This window comes from Liolophura sinensis, chromosome 8, assembly GCF_032854445.1.
Source record: "Liolophura sinensis isolate JHLJ2023 chromosome 8, CUHK_Ljap_v2, whole genome shotgun sequence".
In the NCBI taxonomy this organism is placed as follows: Eukaryota; Metazoa; Mollusca; class Polyplacophora; order Chitonida; family Chitonidae; genus Liolophura; species Liolophura sinensis.
The window spans coordinates 18,023,392-18,042,869 of record NC_088302.1 but is presented as its reverse complement, the minus strand read 5'-3'; the positions used below and the strand labels follow the sequence as shown (position 1 = coordinate 18,042,869).

At 37.0% G+C, this 19,478-nt stretch overlaps 1 protein-coding gene across 1 annotated transcript in view; it reads right to left on the bottom strand.

Annotated features, from left to right (window-relative positions):
- The window catches only part of LOC135472248 (U3 small nucleolar RNA-associated protein 15 homolog), a 65,987-nt gene that overhangs the window by 26,170 nt on the left and 20,339 nt on the right, over positions 1-19,478 (bottom strand). Inside the window, exons 3-4 of the mRNA XM_064751657.1 lie at positions 6,514-6,698; positions 5,043-5,166 (exon numbers count right to left, since the gene is read on the bottom strand). Coding sequence (XP_064607727.1) covers positions 5,043-5,166; positions 6,514-6,698 — 309 coding nt within the window. The remainder of the gene's footprint in view (positions 1-5,042; positions 5,167-6,513; positions 6,699-19,478) is intronic.

Genomic DNA, 19,478 nt, shown 5'->3' with positions numbered 1-19,478 from the left:
AAATAAAACTAAGTATTAAGACTCTTCACATCTGATACACACTTTCTTATTATCACTGTAGTTGTGATCTGATTTTTAATTAATTTATTCATTTATTTATTATTATTATTTTTCATTTTTACCATATATTGGACATAGGCATTTTTTCTTGGGTTTCAATGTAAGTTGTGATCACTCCAGTATATCCGGGTACATTTCTCTACACTGATTCCTAATAACTACAAAAGGTGGGGTAAGGGGGATGGGTGGAAGCAGAGGTGGAGGATAATGGGGTAGGATCACCTCTAATTTTTTTCATTTGACTCTTAGATAGAAACATTATTAAAACACAGAAAATTTTGCTAAAATTCTGTTTCATACCGCACTCTGATATATATATATCAATTCATTGCACTGGAGTTTCATATCCTAATAATACTTTCATACTGTAATAATATGATGATATGAGGGCATTTTATCCAATTTTCATTAAGGTACCTGGATATACTTTATTTTTCCTATCTGTTTAGAAGTTATAGACAAGCGTATATGTACTTTACAAACATTTTATTTAATTATTTATTTATTTTCATACGTGTGTATTAATTGATTGGTGTCTTGTACAATTAATTTTCTTTCCATTAATAAAACGGTCAACACAATTTTCCACTTCTTTGTGTTCCTTCGCATCTAAAAAAACGTTATATGTGAATGTGAGGCATGGATTGGATGACATGAAGTTTTTAATAAATTTACGGTATATTTTCCTAACATGTTGGCCTAAAGCTAAGCTGAGTGGACAGCCTCAGTCCAAGTTCTGACAACCTTCCAATCATTCTGATATGCGGTTACTTCAACAACTTGTGCCAGGATTCCATCTTCTGTTACCAGCACATTTCTGATGTCACTTGTAATCGGCAGAGCAGATTCATCCAAGTCACTTCCAGATGTGCTCTGGTTGCCGCTGGATACCTCTCCAAAAGTTCCCAATGAAATCTGATGATGTGATCTTCATAAAACATGATCCGGCACACTTAAAACATGTCACAAGCTATGGTTTTGGTAAATGTTAAAAGTAAACCTTTGGTAATTTGTCACTTTTGTTTTTGGTTTTTGGAATTAGATTAGCAATTAGGATGGGCTTTTATGAAAAGAAAATTTGGGACAGGAATTGGGGTTGGGGAATAAAGTGATACTAAACACACACATAAAGAAGGATACCTATTTTTATAAATAATAATTTGCAGAATAAGTTGAAAGGGAAAGAATAATTTGGAGAGAAAAGAAAAAAAATTACAATGTTTAAACATTAAGATTAGGATTATATCAAGAATATTTTGGATACCAGATGAATGGCGAAAGAAGTAAATGTATACAAAAAAAGGATAGGCTGTAACAAAAATAATTTGGACAGTACCAATACAGAATATAAAAACAATTTGTATAATCAAGAAAATAGTTTTTTTTGTGAAAGTAAATATAATAAATATACACAAAGGGAAGCAGCTTGGTCATCAGTTAAATTCAACAAATTCATTTTCACATTTACATCTGTTTCTGTCTTCCATTATTTACAAATTGAATAACTTCAATAGAAAAAAAATATATATTTTTCAGGAATGGAAAAAAAACTTGACGGTGATGTAAATATCTATGAAACAACTTTTACAATGGATATGGAAAGTATGGGGAAATTGCAATGTTTAGAAAAGTTGGCCCATATCAATGAACCTTTGAATAAAAGACACATATTGGTAACATAATCTGCATCAAGATGTGTTTATTCATTCATGACACTATGACTAGTCAAAGAACCACTACACACTTTACATGTATCTATGTCACAACAGTACCTAATTAGTTAATACTGAAGTCAGGATGCAGGAATGAACGTAATCTACCAAAGGTTACCAAGAGTGATTACACAAAGACTTTTGTTTATAGATTATGAGGATTAACTCAGATTATCTCTACTGTACTTATTTAGACTCACAGTAACTTGTGTTCATCAAGTAAACTAATTAAATAAACTCTGTGATGTTAGAGATCATATATAAACAGTGCCCTCAGCTAGAGGGACAAGTCAGGATTGGACTGGAGAGTTGACTAGTAAGGACGGACGAGTCCTGGTCACTCTAATTGTTACAGTTACAATAAATGAGCCGCTGTTGACTACACAGAGCGTGAAGTGTTTCTGTTGTTCCATGTCGGTGACCGCATAACGGACAATGATTGGACAATTTAACGACTGACTATCCCGGTCAGAAATAATATACATATGGTTGTAACCCCCTTTGTAACACTGTTAAGGTCGCACAGATTAGCTATGAGATTTTTAATCAATAAAAAGGTTAATTTTCGATTCTCATAACTTTACATGTGTACCGTAAATGTTATAAAGGGATAATGCATTTTCTTTTCAAAATGTGTGCAAATATGCTGCAAGGTCTAAAATGCTGAGTCACCATGGCATGTTGGGCATGTCGTTCAATTCCAGAAGTAAACATGAAACCAGATCAGAACCAATTTTACCCGCGCAGAGAAATTCAAATTAGTTCTATTTGATGAAAAGTATATTTTCTCTTCAGTTGATAAAGAAAAAGAGCCTTTTCTAAAGGCATTTCAGCCAAATGAATAAACAGAGCTGAAGAGTTTATTACCAAGTATTAAATGACAAAATGGCATGCGACAAATCTCAGCTGGGCCTTATCAAGTGACAGTGATAAGCACATTACCCAACTATTGTCAAAACAGCCAGAAACATAAGACTAAAAATGCTAACAGGAGTCAGAAAAACTCGTGCCAGCCTGTGTCTGTGTGGATATAACACAGAAAACAGATGGGGTGAGGTCAGCAGTGGAGGGGGCAAAAAAATACTCTGAAACTTAAAGTGGGAACAATGGCGAAGAGAAAAAAAAAATATCGTGTGTTCGTTGTTTCTCTCGCTTGCAGCAAACTTGAAAAGCATATCAGGTTTAAATCAAAATTTTGTTCAATACTCCTCTGTCTGTGGGATACTTTTAACAGAGCTGATCATTACAATTACCTATATGACAATAATGATAAAGCATCAAGACGGTGCAAGAAGAAGTGGGACTGTGTCAGGGTCACAAAGTTGCAGATAGATTTATTTTCCCCTGGCCCCTCCCCCCCATCCCTACCCACACCCCTCCTCTTAAAAAAAACACACACACACCAGACAATTGAAAGAAAAATACAGCCCCAACCACAGCTAAAGGAGCTGAGACATCTGTAACCTTCTGTTTATGTTCAAGGTTTTTCTTGAAATTTCTGTTTTAAACATTTTCTCTTCATGTGATGGATAGTATTGAAAAACACTCAACAATAGTGCATGCATGGGCCAAGGTGAAAACGCAAACAAAAAAAAAAAAGAAAAAAACACTCAAAACAAAATGAACGATGTGCCATCAGCCAACGGAATTCCGATGAAATATTTTCAGGATTGATTGAAATGACATTTTGTATTTCTCTTCAAGAGCTCTCGGAGTTCCCCAGTCATTTTTTTTTTTTTTTTTTTTAGAAATGAGCAGATGGGAAACCACTCAAGATTTTGAAAGGATTTGTTGCCATTGTGCACGGCACTTCTAGCAGACAGTAAAGAATATTTGTTTAATATATGATAAGGTCAATGCTTAAGCTCCAATGGGCCAATAGAATTGTATATAAAACAGTTTATATAAAAATCCATTAACAATGGCGAAGATAATCTGCCTGGCTTTTACACGGTGGTCTAGATATTCTCGCATTACCCTATCGACTCAGAAACTATTACCCATAATTCAAACAATGAAAGCGAAGATCTCGGTTCTTGTATAGATTACAGCATTTGGGCCAGACCGTTTATACTGCTCAAAACAAGATATTTCCCATCTTCACAATTGAATATACATCAACAAATGCAGACGCCAAATTATCACCCCATTTACACAGTTGGATATCACAGTATATAAACCGGACCAAACAACCAACATGCTTACATTGTACATGTACATCTTGCAATCTGGGTAGATATCTCCATGTTAGCTGAATGAGAGAAGAGATAACCATTCCTGACCTATAACATCCAAGCTGGAGTGGTACACATATTCTATGATGTAGTGAGAACCGTCTTAATCTCCATTTATATTTTAGCAGCCTACAACATTACAGCCAAATCACTGAACATTCAAACATTTTACTTGCTTTTCACTTTTGTACCGAGTGTCATTCTTAGGAGATTTTTGTTTTATTTTGTGCAGTTTTACATATCTTAACAAAAAAGTAAAAGAGAAAAGTGATAATAAATAAAATATTGCTCTGTTCGTCCCCAAAATCCCATTTCTATTTTACCTTTTCTCTATTCATTTGGTCAATGCCAGAAAACTTCGACAAACATTCAAGTGGAAATAAGTTTTCATTTTAAAATTCAACAGTACAACATACACATTTCTAAGTTCACACAGATTTTAGTCTAAAAATTTGTATCTTAAATTTATTACAAACTTTCAAAATAATGAAAAACTGGCTGCCAGTGACAATTTAGACCTAACAGTCAATTACGGTGCCATATTTATTTCATGTAATTCAAAACCAGAATCCAAACCCAACAAAACAATCCGATAAAAAAAATGTGGAAATAATTTACTGAATTGTAGTTCACAAAGCATTAACAATAACTGAAACTCGGATGAATTTTGAGACCAGGATGAAGTGGCTCGTAAAAACATGGTGATGACAGGCATAAGAATTAAGAAGATGTTTCCTAACCCAAGCCATTCCGATAAGGCCTGAAGCCAATGTCTGCTGACAGCCAACCAGAGATTAGATTTTATGGCGCCCCTCCGATACACCGTTTCCGAAGAAACATAAGCTATGACAATTTAACACTGTATAGGTAGACAATAATTTGCTCATAATTTTGCACAACAGTAAAAATGACTACCAGATGACTGCCAGACTGCACCATAGCTGGTGACAAGAAGCCTATATCAGATGCACCCATGTTCTAGTCTGACAAGAAGTCGCCCCTTCCCTTCGCCCAATTTGCTCCCGGGATACTCTACCTGATGTTCCTGATAAGATATAATCTCCTTCTCAGTGGCAATGTCCCACACACGCAAGGCCTTGTCATCTGCTCCAGAGAAGACTCGAAGTTTATCAGTGGTGAATTTGGTCACATGGACTGGGCTGTTGACAGACAGGTTGGGACGTGTGGAAAATAAAGAAAGAAGATATCCATGGAATCATTAAAATACAATCAGATACTAAACCACCAATAAATCTGTCAATGTGTGCAAAGTGTTGAATATAATATCCATTTATACTACACAGCTTTGCTCTCCAAATCAAAGATCATAAAAAACAAAAAAGAATGAAAGCAAACTTTTTTTTTTTCAAACAAAGCAATGGAAGTTCAATCTGATACCTGCCATTTATGTCCACTATCCAAAGCTTTCAAAAATGAGCATGATTATTATAATTAGAATGTGAACCAAAGCAGACTTTATATTTAGGACAAGTAACCACAACGCTGTGAATAGACGGGACATGAACAAATGTCCAGAAATGAGTGAGTGCTTGAGGTTTAACGTCGTACTTAACAATTTTGCAGTCATATGATGAGGAAGGAATCCTTAGAGTGTATGTAATGTGCCTCCTTGTTGCAGGACGGATTTCCATCGCTCTTTTATCTAGTAGTGTTGCTTCACTGAGACGGCTTACCGAAGGCAAGTAAAATTAGAGAAATCTGGTGTATAAAATACAGATATACTGTCAGCAGATTTCGCTCTGTCAGATATGTGACCTCACTATTTAAATTTCAAATTATCATGAATACTTTTGTCAATTATCATGGGAATTCCTGATACATGGAATCAGGATGACCCTGTCAAATGTTATGGTCACTCCCCCAACGAAGACAGTAGAGTCAATTCTAATGTCAGACCAGTGAAGTGTATTGTATTACTGACTGTTTTCAAGTTTATAAAAATCGAATTGTGTATACTGTTTCTACTTGTTGATGTATTGTAACAGAGAGCCTCTGGGAAGAGGAAACTGTATAATTTGAGAGCTTTACCCTATTTAAATAAAAGGTTTCATTAATTCAATGTAGGATGGTTCCAACAATGAAGTAAAACATGCCAGAGGGGAGAATTTGACAAGGAATAAACAGGGGTCAGTTGTTCAAAAGTGTAATAAAAGTTATGCCCCGACTAAATCTTAACACCAGTCTTGGCCTAATACAAAGACTAATGTCATTTTAGTTCAAAATACAGTTCATACTGGTCTTAACTCCTAATTCACTTTCAAAAAGCTGGACGCAGGGGCTGGGATCATGAAGAAATCTTAGACTTCAATCAAACTTCAAATCAATTTTCAAAAAATTGTTATTTCTTACAAAACAAGGTCAAAAATATTGCTTTACACAGTAAATTCTGGGTAAGTTATTGTAAAACAATGATGGAAATTTTGGCTTAAATCTAAGATCGCCTCATGATCCCAGGGCATAAGCTACGATGTGAACAAGACCATTACCCTTTGTGACCGTTGAAAACTCGCAGCAGAGATTTCCCCTGAACATCGAACAATCTCAGACATGCTTCATCTCCACCTGCTATCAAAAGCTTCCCGTCACTACGGAAACAACCACTGTATGCAACTTCCCGAAATCGAGACAAAGTCTTTTCTGCTTGATTTGTTTTTGTGGAATACACCTGAACCTGTAAAGAAGCAAATGAACGAGCCATTGGCAATTTCATTATTAAAAGGTAAAACTAGTCTCATTTTGATCCTGAAAATCATAACTGTCTTTTGATCTTCATTCACTGAGATCAGTTTAAGCAAAGCTGAAATACTGACTTGAAAAGCTACTATAGCTATGCTTCAAAGCAAAGGGAACTTAAAACATCTGGAAACATCATTTTCATTAATTCCTTCATATTTTCAATATTGATTTAAATGGTCAAATATTAAATATCTGTGGAGGGCTAAATGGTGAATATTTCCAGTATAACCAATCAGTAATGTTAAATGAATATTTCACAACGCGAGCAAGTCTAAATTCAGAGACACAAGGTTCGGAGCAAACTCGCCTCACTCAACGGTGACGTCATTTCAAGGGTGTTCATCCCACTTGTGAAATTCTTAACACCAACAACAACAATACATGGACGAAGGTGGCTCCACATACAGAGAAATTCATGTGAAAACAAATTAGAAAATCGAGAAGCAAGTAAACATATCAGATTTACTGTAAAGATGCTCTTATTATAAGCCCATGGGGTGATAAGTTATTAAATTACTATACTGTTACAGATCTCAAACATCCAGAAAATCAATGAACTTTAACAAGGCTTCATTCAGTCCCTAAAAATTTACAGGTACGATTCTGTCCAACACTGAGAGATGCCAACAATCAGAGTCATGCAACAGACAACCAGTACCATTTGTTTTCCTTTGAAGTTACATAGCCTGTCACAAAGGTGTTTGACTAACACGGTTTATCTGAGAAATCCTGGGGGCAAAAAACCAAGTGGTAGTGATCAGCAGTTTGGCTACATCTTGATAACAGTGTTCCCCCGTAACATTTAATTATCATGCCAATAAATTCACACATCACAGAATCTTGTCGGTGGAGATAAGACAACACAGACTGTCAGCCTAAGTTCAAGATTTCCACTCCACCCAGTATTAAGAGAGACAACTAGTATCACATACCAAATTTATCAACCTTCAACCAAATGTTTTCAATTTGAAGTCTATTCTTCTTTAACACAGTGGGAAGAAAACAACACCTCTCTTTGCAATAAAACAAAACTTTTACAGGAGTCCACAAAGCATTGTGTCACTAGATTCCACACATGATATTTTTTACTCTCTCTTTCTTTATAGTGAGGGAGTGTTTGGGGTTTAACGTCGTGCTTAGCAATTTTTCGTTGTCATATGACAACGAAGGAATCCTTAGGGTGCATGTAATGGTTTACATGGCCATAAAATTTCCACCGCTCTATTATCTAGCACTGCTTCACTGAGACACCTAACTGAAGGCAAGTAAGCCGCCCTGCTCGAGCCATTACACTGATATCAACCAGTCGTTGCACTATCGCCTTCATGCTGAACACCAAACGAAAAAGTTACAACTACCTCTTTCAAGGTCATGGGGTGTGACTCGACCCAGGATTGACCCTGGATCTACTGCTCCCGAAGTGGACGCTCTACCAACTGCGCTATTGGGGCCAGTCTCTTTCTTTATACAATACTAGAATAAGAAATACTGCAAGTCATACATGAATATGCGGGAAACCACACTGACAAGATCTACACCTAAGGCTACCATACTATTTTCTCCCTTTCTGATGTGGAATTAGCTGGTTTAAATGTACACATGTAGGGGCTGATTTCATAAAGCATTACACATGGGGAAAAAATTCTAAATATAACTTCATTAAATCTATTACTCATTGAAAGTGGTCAACTTCTTTGTGTAATATCACTTCCACAAAAAGGTTAAACTTGGTTATAATGCTTGGTTAATGATCTCCGAAGTTAAACCAGAGATAAATTTGAGTGGTATCACATGCATTATTACCTGATTTAAGACAATTGCTATTGAACATGTATGTAATAATGTATTATTGAACATGGGAATTGAATATACTGTTATACTTGCCTATGTACTATTATAGGGGTTCGCATCACAAACCTGCCCTAGCCATCTAGGGTCTGTTATACGGGTAAGGGTCATTTTGTCAACTTCCACAAGGTGGCTACGAAAACAAAAATGACTAAGACTTTTCACATAAGTAAAACTGTCCAAAGCAAACTGTGATATGCCAGCTATGTGGCCGCTCTGCAGTACAATCCTTGATGACAATAGTTTAATTGCCTTCAAAATATTAATCAACTAAATTACCTTAAATGACCTAAAATTTTGTCCATGACCAAGTTGCTCTTTTTTCCAGATTGTATGAGTTCTATTGATTTTAGAGAGGTGCTTTGAATGGTGTTTGGAAGATAGGATGATATCTTATTGGGAAAATGTAAATTTTCTCAAGACATAAATTATTTGCCTCCAAAAATGCTCTTTTGTGGTCGAATTACACTCAATGTAATTGTTCAAAAACAATAACAAAGTCCTGTGGGATGATTCACCTTACCCTATCCTGCAAGACCTATGGGACTTAAATTTCAACATTCAATATTCAGTATGTAGCAAGAAAAAGAAAGAAAAAACCCTCTTGATCTCATCTCTCTTTTTCTTTCACCAAAAGCTTTAAATAGATCATTCCTCACTTCAGAGATGAAAAGTCTAAATTTTAAAGTTATCTAGAGATTCCACAGAGCCACTTCAATGTTTAACCAGCGATATCCTATACAAGTATTAATACTTGTGAGAAAATGTTTTCACCAACACCCTGGGCAAAAAGAAAGATAAATTGCCTACTCCAGTGTTTCATTACTCACACTGCATCAGAGCAGATAAAACTTTCATCAACCAGGACTGAATATCAGGGGCCAGACAAAAAAGCCTATATCTTAAGGTGGCTAGGCATAATGGGTTGTACTTTGGGGGAGAGATACTGACAGATACAGGCGTTTCATTCTAAGGTTATCAATCCAAGGTCAATTGGCTTTCATTTCTAGGGTTAGAGAGTAGCAGTTGTTGAAGGGGGTATAAAGTTGCTGATGGATGGAGGCCGAGGGTCCACCATTGAGGGCTCTAGTAGCAAACACTTGGCTGGCAACCTCACAAAGCCTGCTGGATGGACAACTGCTACAAATTTTGGCTCATTTATGCCCGCTGACCCATCCTAATGATTAATATCCAATCCACTTGAGTTATCTTTTTTTAGTCACCTAGGGTTTCTTAGCCACAATATATCTTTATAGCCCCCTCCCCAGGTCAAGTTGAATGTTGTTGATACTGTTTGTATGAAGTTTGGTCTATTTAGAATCACATCTGCTAGTTCTGTCAAACACTTTTAACTAGCTTATAGGTATAGGATAAAATGGTTAAAAAGAAAACTTTCAAACATATATCTCTAATGAGTATAATTAGAATACAAAAATTTTATTCTAAAAAAAAATATTTTACAAAAAGTATATAAAAAATTTACTAGGGATGAAACTGGTTTTTCAGATGAACTGCAGAACATAAATAACTCATAGAATTTGCATGTTCTAACAAACTGTGTCTGCAGAAGGAACGATTGACATGGTAAAGAAATCTGAGCATCGTAATGACAAAACAGTGTCTTAAAATGAAAAGACAATGATCAATTTGCAGTATATTTACTTGAAAATGTTTTAATCATCCCACACTACAAACTGTTGTACAGAAGGGTGCTTAGTTGGTGAAAAATTGGGTCAAGTTCTATCTGAGTAATGGTCATTCACATAAAATTTCCATCATCCTAGCACAGGAAGATGATTAGCTGGTGAAATCTCTGCGAAACTACTGACAATTGACAGTAACCACAGAAAACATGAGAAAAAAAAATTCGGACCTCTGATAACAATGATATTTATTTATTTATCTATTTATTTAACTGGTGTTTTAAGCCGTACTCGAGAATATTTTACTTATACGACGGTAACCAGCATTATGGTCGGTGGAAACTAGGCAGAGCCCAGAGGAAACCCACAACCATCCACAGGTGGCTGGCAGACCTTCCCACATTGATAATAATGATAAGGAGATTACCTAAAAAAATGTCAAAATCATTTTTACAATTCTTTTTTTTTCCTGGATTACTAAAGCACATTTCACTGAGAGCATTACAAAGCTTTCAAAAGGAGGAAACAGAGAATTTTATATATGAATATATGAATGAGTATCAAATTATATGAATGAGTATCAATCAATGTCAGGATGCGAAATAATCAAAACTTTATTTGATTCCCTGTGATCCACAATAAGCAGTCAGTCAAAACTGTATAAAACTTGAAATTCATATTCCTAAAGTATTGTTCCTCTCAGGCCGTACATGAGAAGTTCCCCCAGCAACTTGTGGATGGTTGTGGGTTTCCTCTCACGCTTTGCCCGGTTTCCTCCAACCATAATGCTGGCTGTCGTTGTATTAGTGAAATACCCTTGTGTACGGCATAAATTCTTCAACTCTTTTTGCATGCTGGCCAGATGTTTATGCAAGCATATTCTGAAGGCAATATTCTGTGTTTACTGACAAAATTATACCTTTTAAGAAACACTGAAACTGACCAATCCAACCAATGAAGTTTTAAAAAACGTAAAAGAAAAAGTTAAAGAAAGTATTTGTTCAGATTTTCATCAATTCTAAGATTAAATGGTAAAGTCTGTTTCCTCTTGCATGCATATTTCCTACCCTTTTCCTGCCTTCCTTGCAAACCACTAGAAAGTCTTTTTCCTTTCAACAAAGAGACAAGGCAGGCAAAAACAAAAAGCTGCGTAAAGTCACTCCCATTTAATTTTAGACAAATCCCGAATTACAAAACATCCATCCATCAAGACAGTCGGAGGATCCATTTGTTGGGTATAAAAACCTGGTGGGAGGGGGGGTATGGGGGGTGGGGTGGGGGTCGGCACAACCAGCAGAGAGATGTCTGATGAGAAGTGGCAAACCGTTGTATAAATCACACAATGTTAATGGCTGCCACAAGTCTGCACTTGTGCTCGAAAGGTAAACTAAGATGCCTATCATTCGGGGCTCCCCCCCAAAGAGCACGAGGCCTGATATCTGTGGGGTCACCAGATGAGAACATTAGGAGCCCACTAAACCGGCCAAGAAAAAAAATGTCTTACCACACTCCAGTTTCCATTATAAAGTGAAAACTAACATTGATGTTTTGGCTTGTATATTTTCATAAGTACCGGACTATCAGCCCCCAACCTTGAGGGTCAGGCCACTTAAGTCTGCCTGCCCCCATCCCTCCCTTAGCGCTCTGATCTTAACCCTCCACCCACTTTAGACAGTCAACAGAAGGCTGCTCCTCTCCTGCATGCATATAGGTACCAGTCTTAATGTCTTGATTTTAGATTCATCCATAGGAAAAGATTAATTGTCAGTTCTGGAATTTACGTGTTTGTTGCACACTGTGTCTTATTCTGAGAATTCTACTGATACTGGAACCGCTTCGGTGGCCTAATGGTTAGAGCATCCGCCTCAAAGTTGGAGGCCCAGGATCAAACCTGGGTCAGGTCATACCAAAGACTTTAAAAATGTTACTTTTTGCTGCCTCGCTTGGCGCTCAGCACTGAGAGGTTAAAACACAGGAAACATGACGGGTTGGCCAGTTGTCGGTATAATGTGGCTGGGCGGGGTGTCATGTCTGGTGTCTTAGACATGATACGTCAGTGGTGGCAGCATGGATTCGAACTGCCATGAGAAGATACAGTGCATGTAGATATATCTAATGACTCCTCATCGTCACTTGATTGAAAAATTGTTAAGTACAACATTAAACCCCAAGCATTCACTTATTCATATGTTCTATTGAGTTTTTTGAGGTTTCCTTGGAAGACAGGATGATACCAACTGAAAGATGTAATTTTCAGCACCAAAAGTAAAATTTATTAAATTTATTTGCCTCGAAATGTGTTAATCAATGTGCTATATCTAAAAAATGCCTTAAACTCAAATGAAATTTTACCTTTCTACATCAAGTTTTAAATGAATATCTTTTTTCTTTTTTCAATGAATATGTCTTTTTCAAGAACCCATTCAGACATGTTTAAACATTCTACACTTTTTAATTCTAATTTGAAATCAATGCATTAATTGCTGCCGATTGAACAGATCTTCTTTTTTTCTGTTGCCCTTTTCACAAAAATAATAATAATAATGACAACAAAAAAAATGTCTGGATTTAATCCCGCATGTATGTATTATCTATGACTACTGCTAAAATTTTATTTTTAGCTTTTTAATACTTGATTTTGGCCAGGATGGTAAGCTGCCTTACAACACAATACCATGTCTTACATTTCAAAGTTTGTAGAACGTCTTATGTCATCTAGACAATAAGGGTGCCTGACGAAGACACCAGACATGAGACCTCACCCAGTCACATGACACTGACACCAAGTCAACAAGTCCTGTTTCCTTTGATCTAACCTCTCAGTAATCACCAGCGTGGCAGCAGCAAGTATCATTTTTGAAGTCTTCGGTATGACCTAACCCGCTCTGTTTGATCCTTCGCTCTCCTGACTTTGAATTGGATGCCACCGAAGCGGTAAACTTTATGCAGATTTGGTCTAAAATAACAGCACATTTTTTTTCACCGTCAGCAATATGTCTCTTTAAGTATTATCTGGTAAGTATTCATTTGTCCTAATGAAGGGTATCTCATCTGTAAAACATTTTCGAGATGTACACGTATGTGCAAGTCATGACAATCATCTGATTCTCAACAGCACGCTCCACAATCATATTTTTGTCCAAATTTTAAAAATCCTTCAAACCGTTTTTTTTTTTTTTTAAATTTATTTATTTATTGAAAAATTATGAGATAATGTTGCAAGCATGTTCACAATTACTCAACTTGTACATGTAGGATCCAAAATCAAACAACAAAAGACATTTTAAACAATGATTTCATCAGGGTTTAAAGCTGAACTCAATCACTATTTTAATATTTGTGTGTGTCACTAAAGATGCGAGCTTCATAAAACTGTGCAAATTATTTTTCTACACTCAACAGTCCTCTCACGATATTTACTGGTATACTGGTTGCAAGGGAGGTTGAATACTTAGGGCATTTATTATTTATATAAAGATGAAACTGACCTGAAATAGCTGTAAATTTGAGGAGTGGGGGCCAACAAATGAACCTTAACACAAATTTTATCAAAATCAAGGAATATTTGAAACTGTTAGTGCACATGAGCCAACAGCCAATTAGAATACAGGAATTCACTAAATATGCAAAAATTATGATACATGAATCCGCCTGGTTTTCAAACTTAATCTGACGTTTTAATACACAAAATGAACCTGCACACTAAATTTTACAAAAAAAAAAAAATGGACAACATTTCATAGTAGTTAATGCACAGAAATCAACAACCAATGAGAATCACAGAATGCATTTAATATGCAAAACCTATGCCTTGGATCATGTAGATTTTTTAGACTGTGAATTTCACGATTCTCCTCAAATTAGTTTTCAAGACATGAGTTGATTACAGAAATCTTGACCCATATCCTATCAGAACAAAGAAAATCATTAAATATGCAAATCTTACATTCCGATTCAACTTCAAAATATATTATTGATTTTCGAAGAACATGATGTTACATGACAGGGGCACGCACACACAATTTTATAAAAAAATTAGACAACACTTAGAGCAGTAACTGTACAAAAATCAACGACTAATGAGATTCATGAAATTCATTAGACATGCATAAACATGGCTCAGGATATATGTAAATCGGACCCACTGACCCATGAAATCACAGAAATTGCAATTGTCACTCAAATTCCTCCACCTTTTTGTACATGAAAGAGCAACTCTTGATGCAATTTTTGCCCATTTTAAATTTGATTTCGGAGACAAAATTACATTGGTTGGATTGGCCAATTTCTGGGCTTCGCCAAAAGTATAATTTTATCAGTCTACACAGAAAAATGCCTTAAGAATATGCCTGAATAAACAACTTGCAACCATGCAAAATGGTTGAAGAATCACAATACATGCAATATCTTTTCAACAGGGGGGCTATAAAGCAATGTTCTTCAAAAATTAACCACGCAATGTTGACAGTGGTAAGAAAGTGTTAACCAATTTCGATTAGTCTTAATTAGTTTCTGAGATATCGTCACAGGCAAACACCCAAACACACACACTCACGGACAGGTGCATATCAAAGCAGCCCACATTGCGTACACACAAAGGTTTCACACAACCTAGTGGGCCTCCGGGGATAAGTTGGTTAGCGCACTAGCGCAGCGTAATGACCCAGGAGTATCTCTCCAATGCAGTCGCTGTGAGTTCAAGTCCAGGTCATGCTGGCTCCCTCTCCGGCTGTATGTGGGAAGGTCTGCCAGCAGCCTGCAGATGGTCGTGGGTTTTTCCCGGGCTGTGCCCGGTTTCCACCCACCATAATGCTGGCTACCGTCGTATAAGTGAAATATTCTTGAGTACGGCGTAAAACACCAATCAAATAAATAAAATCACACAACCTAGTCATAAAGCAAGAATCCCAAAAGGTTCAAGGAAAAGACCTCTAAAAATTGAAGTAGGCATCACTAAAGGACCACTTGAAATGATACATAAACACACATTCATTTACTTTTTTAGATTTTTGTGAAAGGCGTTAATATAAAAGGTGTTCAAACGTCTGGATTCTACGGTTGGTTTTATGGACCATACAGGAAGTTTTACCAACTCTAATCACGAAACTGAATGTTGGAATAACTATTTTTTCCCCTGAGAAAATATTACTCAAAAAATGTTCCCAAAAACTCCCTCCCTCTGATAAACATCAGAAAAAAAGGTGATGTGACAGAGTTCCTAGATGCTGTCAGTATGGCTCATAAAGTCCACTGTAGTGTTCAAATATTACGTATTCAAAGTACGTTTACCCATAGTTTTCAGATGTCTGTGTGATGAATCTTATTTCATATTTTGGCTTTTTTTTACTTTGAAAAAAGGACATGAAAACAGTTCGTAAACAATCGTGTCTGTTTTAAATGATGTCTGCATGAGCAATTTACAGTAACAACTGCATATATTAAGTAGAACACCAGACTGTTAATAGTTCTGAAGCGAAAAAAGCTCTCCTGCAAAAAAAACACAAATCTGTAACTACAAATTTATTCCCGGATTGCTAGATGATTTGCCACATGTACTGCCATTGGAGCTGCACTAGAACCACCCAATGAACACTCAAGCAGATGTGTGATTCTGACACCAAAACCCCTCACTGATACAACAGCAGCTTTTGAGCCTTGGTGTAGAAGAAGGAAAACACGAACAGAACTGGGCAATGTCCTCAACGGCTACCTACTGTAACCCTATTGTCAAAAATCAAATATTTATATTCTACTTCACAACATATGAAAACATTATAGACAACAAAGATAATGTAAAGTTTATCAGGACAATCATGTCTTTGTCAGTCCTTCCTCCGATACATGTAACCACAGAGTAAGTCTGGAAGGTTCTTATATACAGATCATATGATTAACAAACTGACTAGACCAGTTCTGTACTGTTTCTACTCCAGACTAGCAAAGTCTAATAGTCAAAGTGGTATGAGAGTAGTAGTTCTGTAAGATTCCTACTCCAAGACAACAAAGCCTAATGAACAAAGTGGCATGACAGCAGAAGTTATGTAAAATTCCTACTCCAAGACAATAAAGCCCAATGAACAAAGTGGTAAAGAGAGCAGAAGTTCTTTAAGATTCCTACTCCAAAACAACAAAGCCCCTTAAACAAAGTGGCATGACAGCAGAAGTTCTGTAAGATTCCTACTCCAAGACAATAAAGCCCAATGAAGAAAGTGGTATGAGAGCAGAAGTTCTTTAAGATTCCTACTCCAAAACAACAAAGCCCATTGAACAAAGTGGTCAAGAGAGCAGAAGCTCTGTAAGATTCACACTCCAAGACAAAGCCCAATGAACAAAGTGGTATGAGAGCAAAAGTTCTGTAAGATTCCTACTCCAAGACAATAAAGCCCAATGAACAAAGTGGTAAAGAGAGCAGAAGTTCTGTAAGATTCACACTCAAAGACAACAAAGCCCAATGAACAAAGTGGTATAAGAGCAGAAGTTCTGTAAGATTCCTACTCCAAGACAATAAAGTCCAATGAACAAAGTGGTATGAGAGCAAAAGTTCCGTAAGATTCCTACTCCAAGACAATAAAGCCCAATGAACAAAGTGGTAAAGAGAGCAGAAGTTCTGTAAGATTCACACTCAAAGACAACAAAGCCCATTGAACAAAGTGGTATGGCAGCAAAGGTTCTGTAAGATTCCTACTCCAAGACAACAAAGCCCAATGAACAGTTTGGTGTGAGAGCAAAAGTTCTATAATATTCCTACTCCAGGACAAAAAAAGCCCAATGAACAAAGTGGTATGACAGCAGCAGTTCTGTAGGATTCCTACTCCAAGCTAACAAATAAACATCTTGCAAACTCCAAGCTCCAAGTGGTATGACAGCAGCAGTTCTGTAAGTCTCCTATTCCTAGCTGACAAAGCCTACTGAACAAAGTGGAATGAGAGGACAGTTCTGTAAGGTTCCTATTCCTAGCTGACAAAGCCTAATGAACAAAGTGTTTGACAGCAGCAGTTCTGTAAGTCTCCTATTCCTAGCTGACAAAGCCTAATGAACAAAGTGGAATGAGAGCACAGTTCTGTACGGTTCCTATTCCTAGCTGACAAAGCTTAATGAACAAAGTGTTTGACAGCAGCAGTTCTGTAAGTCTCCTATTCCTAGCTGACAAAGCCTAATGAACAAAGTGGTATGAGAGCAACAGTTCTGTAAGGTTCCTATTCCTAGATGACAAAGCCTAATGAACAAAGTGGTATGACAGCAACAGTTCTGTAAGGTTCATATTCCTAGATGACAAAGCTTAATGAACAAAGTGGTATGACAGCAGCAGTTCTGTAAGGTTCCTATTCTTAGATGACAAAGCTTAATGAACAAAGTGGAATGAGAGGACAGTTCTGTAAGGTTCCTATTCCTAGCTGACAAAGCCTAATGAACAAAGTGTTTGACAGCAGCAGTTCTGTAAGTCTCCTATTCCTAGCTGACAAAGCCTAATGAACAAAGTGGAATGAGAGCACAGTTCTGTACGGTTCCTATTCCTAGCTGACAAAGCTTAATGAACAAAGTGTTTGACAGCAGCAGTTCTGTAAGTCTCCTATTCCTAGCTGACAAAGCTTAATGAACAAAGTGGTATGACAGCAGCAGTTCTGTAAGTCTCCTATTCCTAGCTGACAAAGCCTAATGAACAAAGTGGTATGAGAGCAACAGTTCTGTAAGGTTCCTATTCCTAGATGACAAAGCCTAATGAACAAAGTGGTATGACAGCAACAGTTCTGTAAGGTTCATATTCCTAGATGACAAAGCTTAATGAACAAAGTGGTATGACAGCAGCAGTTCTGTAAGGTTCCTATTCTTAGATGACAAAGCTTAATGAACAAAGTGGTATGACAGCAACAGTTCTGTAAGGTTCCTATTCCTAGATGACAAAGTTTAATGAACAAAGTGGTATGACAGCAGCAGTTCTGTAAGTCTCCTATTCCTAGCTGACAAAGCCTAATGAACAAAATGGTATGACAGCAGCAGTTCTGTAAGGTTCCTATTCCTAGATGACAAAGCCTAATGAACAAAGTGGTATGACAGCAGCAGTTCTGTAAGGTTCTTATTCCTAGATGACAAAGCTTAATGAACAAAGTGGTATGACAGCAGCAGTTCTGTAAGGTTCCTATTCCTAGATGACAAAGCCTAATGAACAAAGTGGTATGACAGCAGCAGTTCTGTAAGTCTCCTATTCCTAGATGACAAAGCCTAATGAACAAAGTGGTATGACAGCAGCAGTTCTGTAAGTCTCCTATTCCTAGCTGACAAAGCCTAATGAACAAAGTGGTATGACAGCAACAGTTCTGTAAGGTTCCTATTCCTAGCTGACAAAGCCTAATGAACAAAGTGGTATGACAGCAGCAGTTCTGTAACGTTCCTATTCCTAGATGACAAAGCTTAATGAACAAAGTGGTATGATAGCAAAAGTTCTGTAACGTTTCTATTCCTAGATGACAAAGCCTAATGAACGAAGTGGTATGACAGCAGCAGTTCTGTAAGGTTCCTATCCCTAGATGACAAAGCCTAATGAACAAAGTGGTATGATAGCAAAAGTTCTGTAACGTTCCTATTCCTAGATGACAAAGCTTAATGAACAAAGTGGTATGACAGCAGCAGTTCTGTAAGGTTCCTATTCCTAGCTGACAAAGCCTAATGAACAAAGTGGTATGACAGCAGCAGTTCTGTAAGTCTCCTATTCCTAGATGACAAAGCCTAATGAACAAAGTGGTATGACAGCAGCAGTTCTGTAAGTCTCCTATTCCTAGCTGACAAAGCTTAATGAACAAAGTGGTATGAGAGCAACAGTTCTGTAAGGTTCCTATTCCTAGCTGACAAAGCCTAATGAACAAAGTGGTATGAGAGCAGCAGTTCTGTAAGTCTCCTATTCCTAGATGACAAAGCCTAATGAACAAAGTGGTATGACAGCAGCAGTTCTGTAAGTCTCCTATTCCTAGCTGACAAAGTCTAATGAACAAAGTGGTATGACAGCAGCAGTTCTGTAAGGTTCATATTCCTAGCTGACAAAGCCTAATGAACAAAGTGGTATGAGAGCAGTAGTTATTCAGAGTTTCTACTCCAAGCTAACAAAGGCTTATTAACAAAGTGATATGAGAACAGCAGTTCTGTTGGGTTACTAGGATCTACACAAACAACTCACTTTTCACAGTGTTATTGCACACAGAGCTAGATTTACACTGGGAGAATGCTTAATG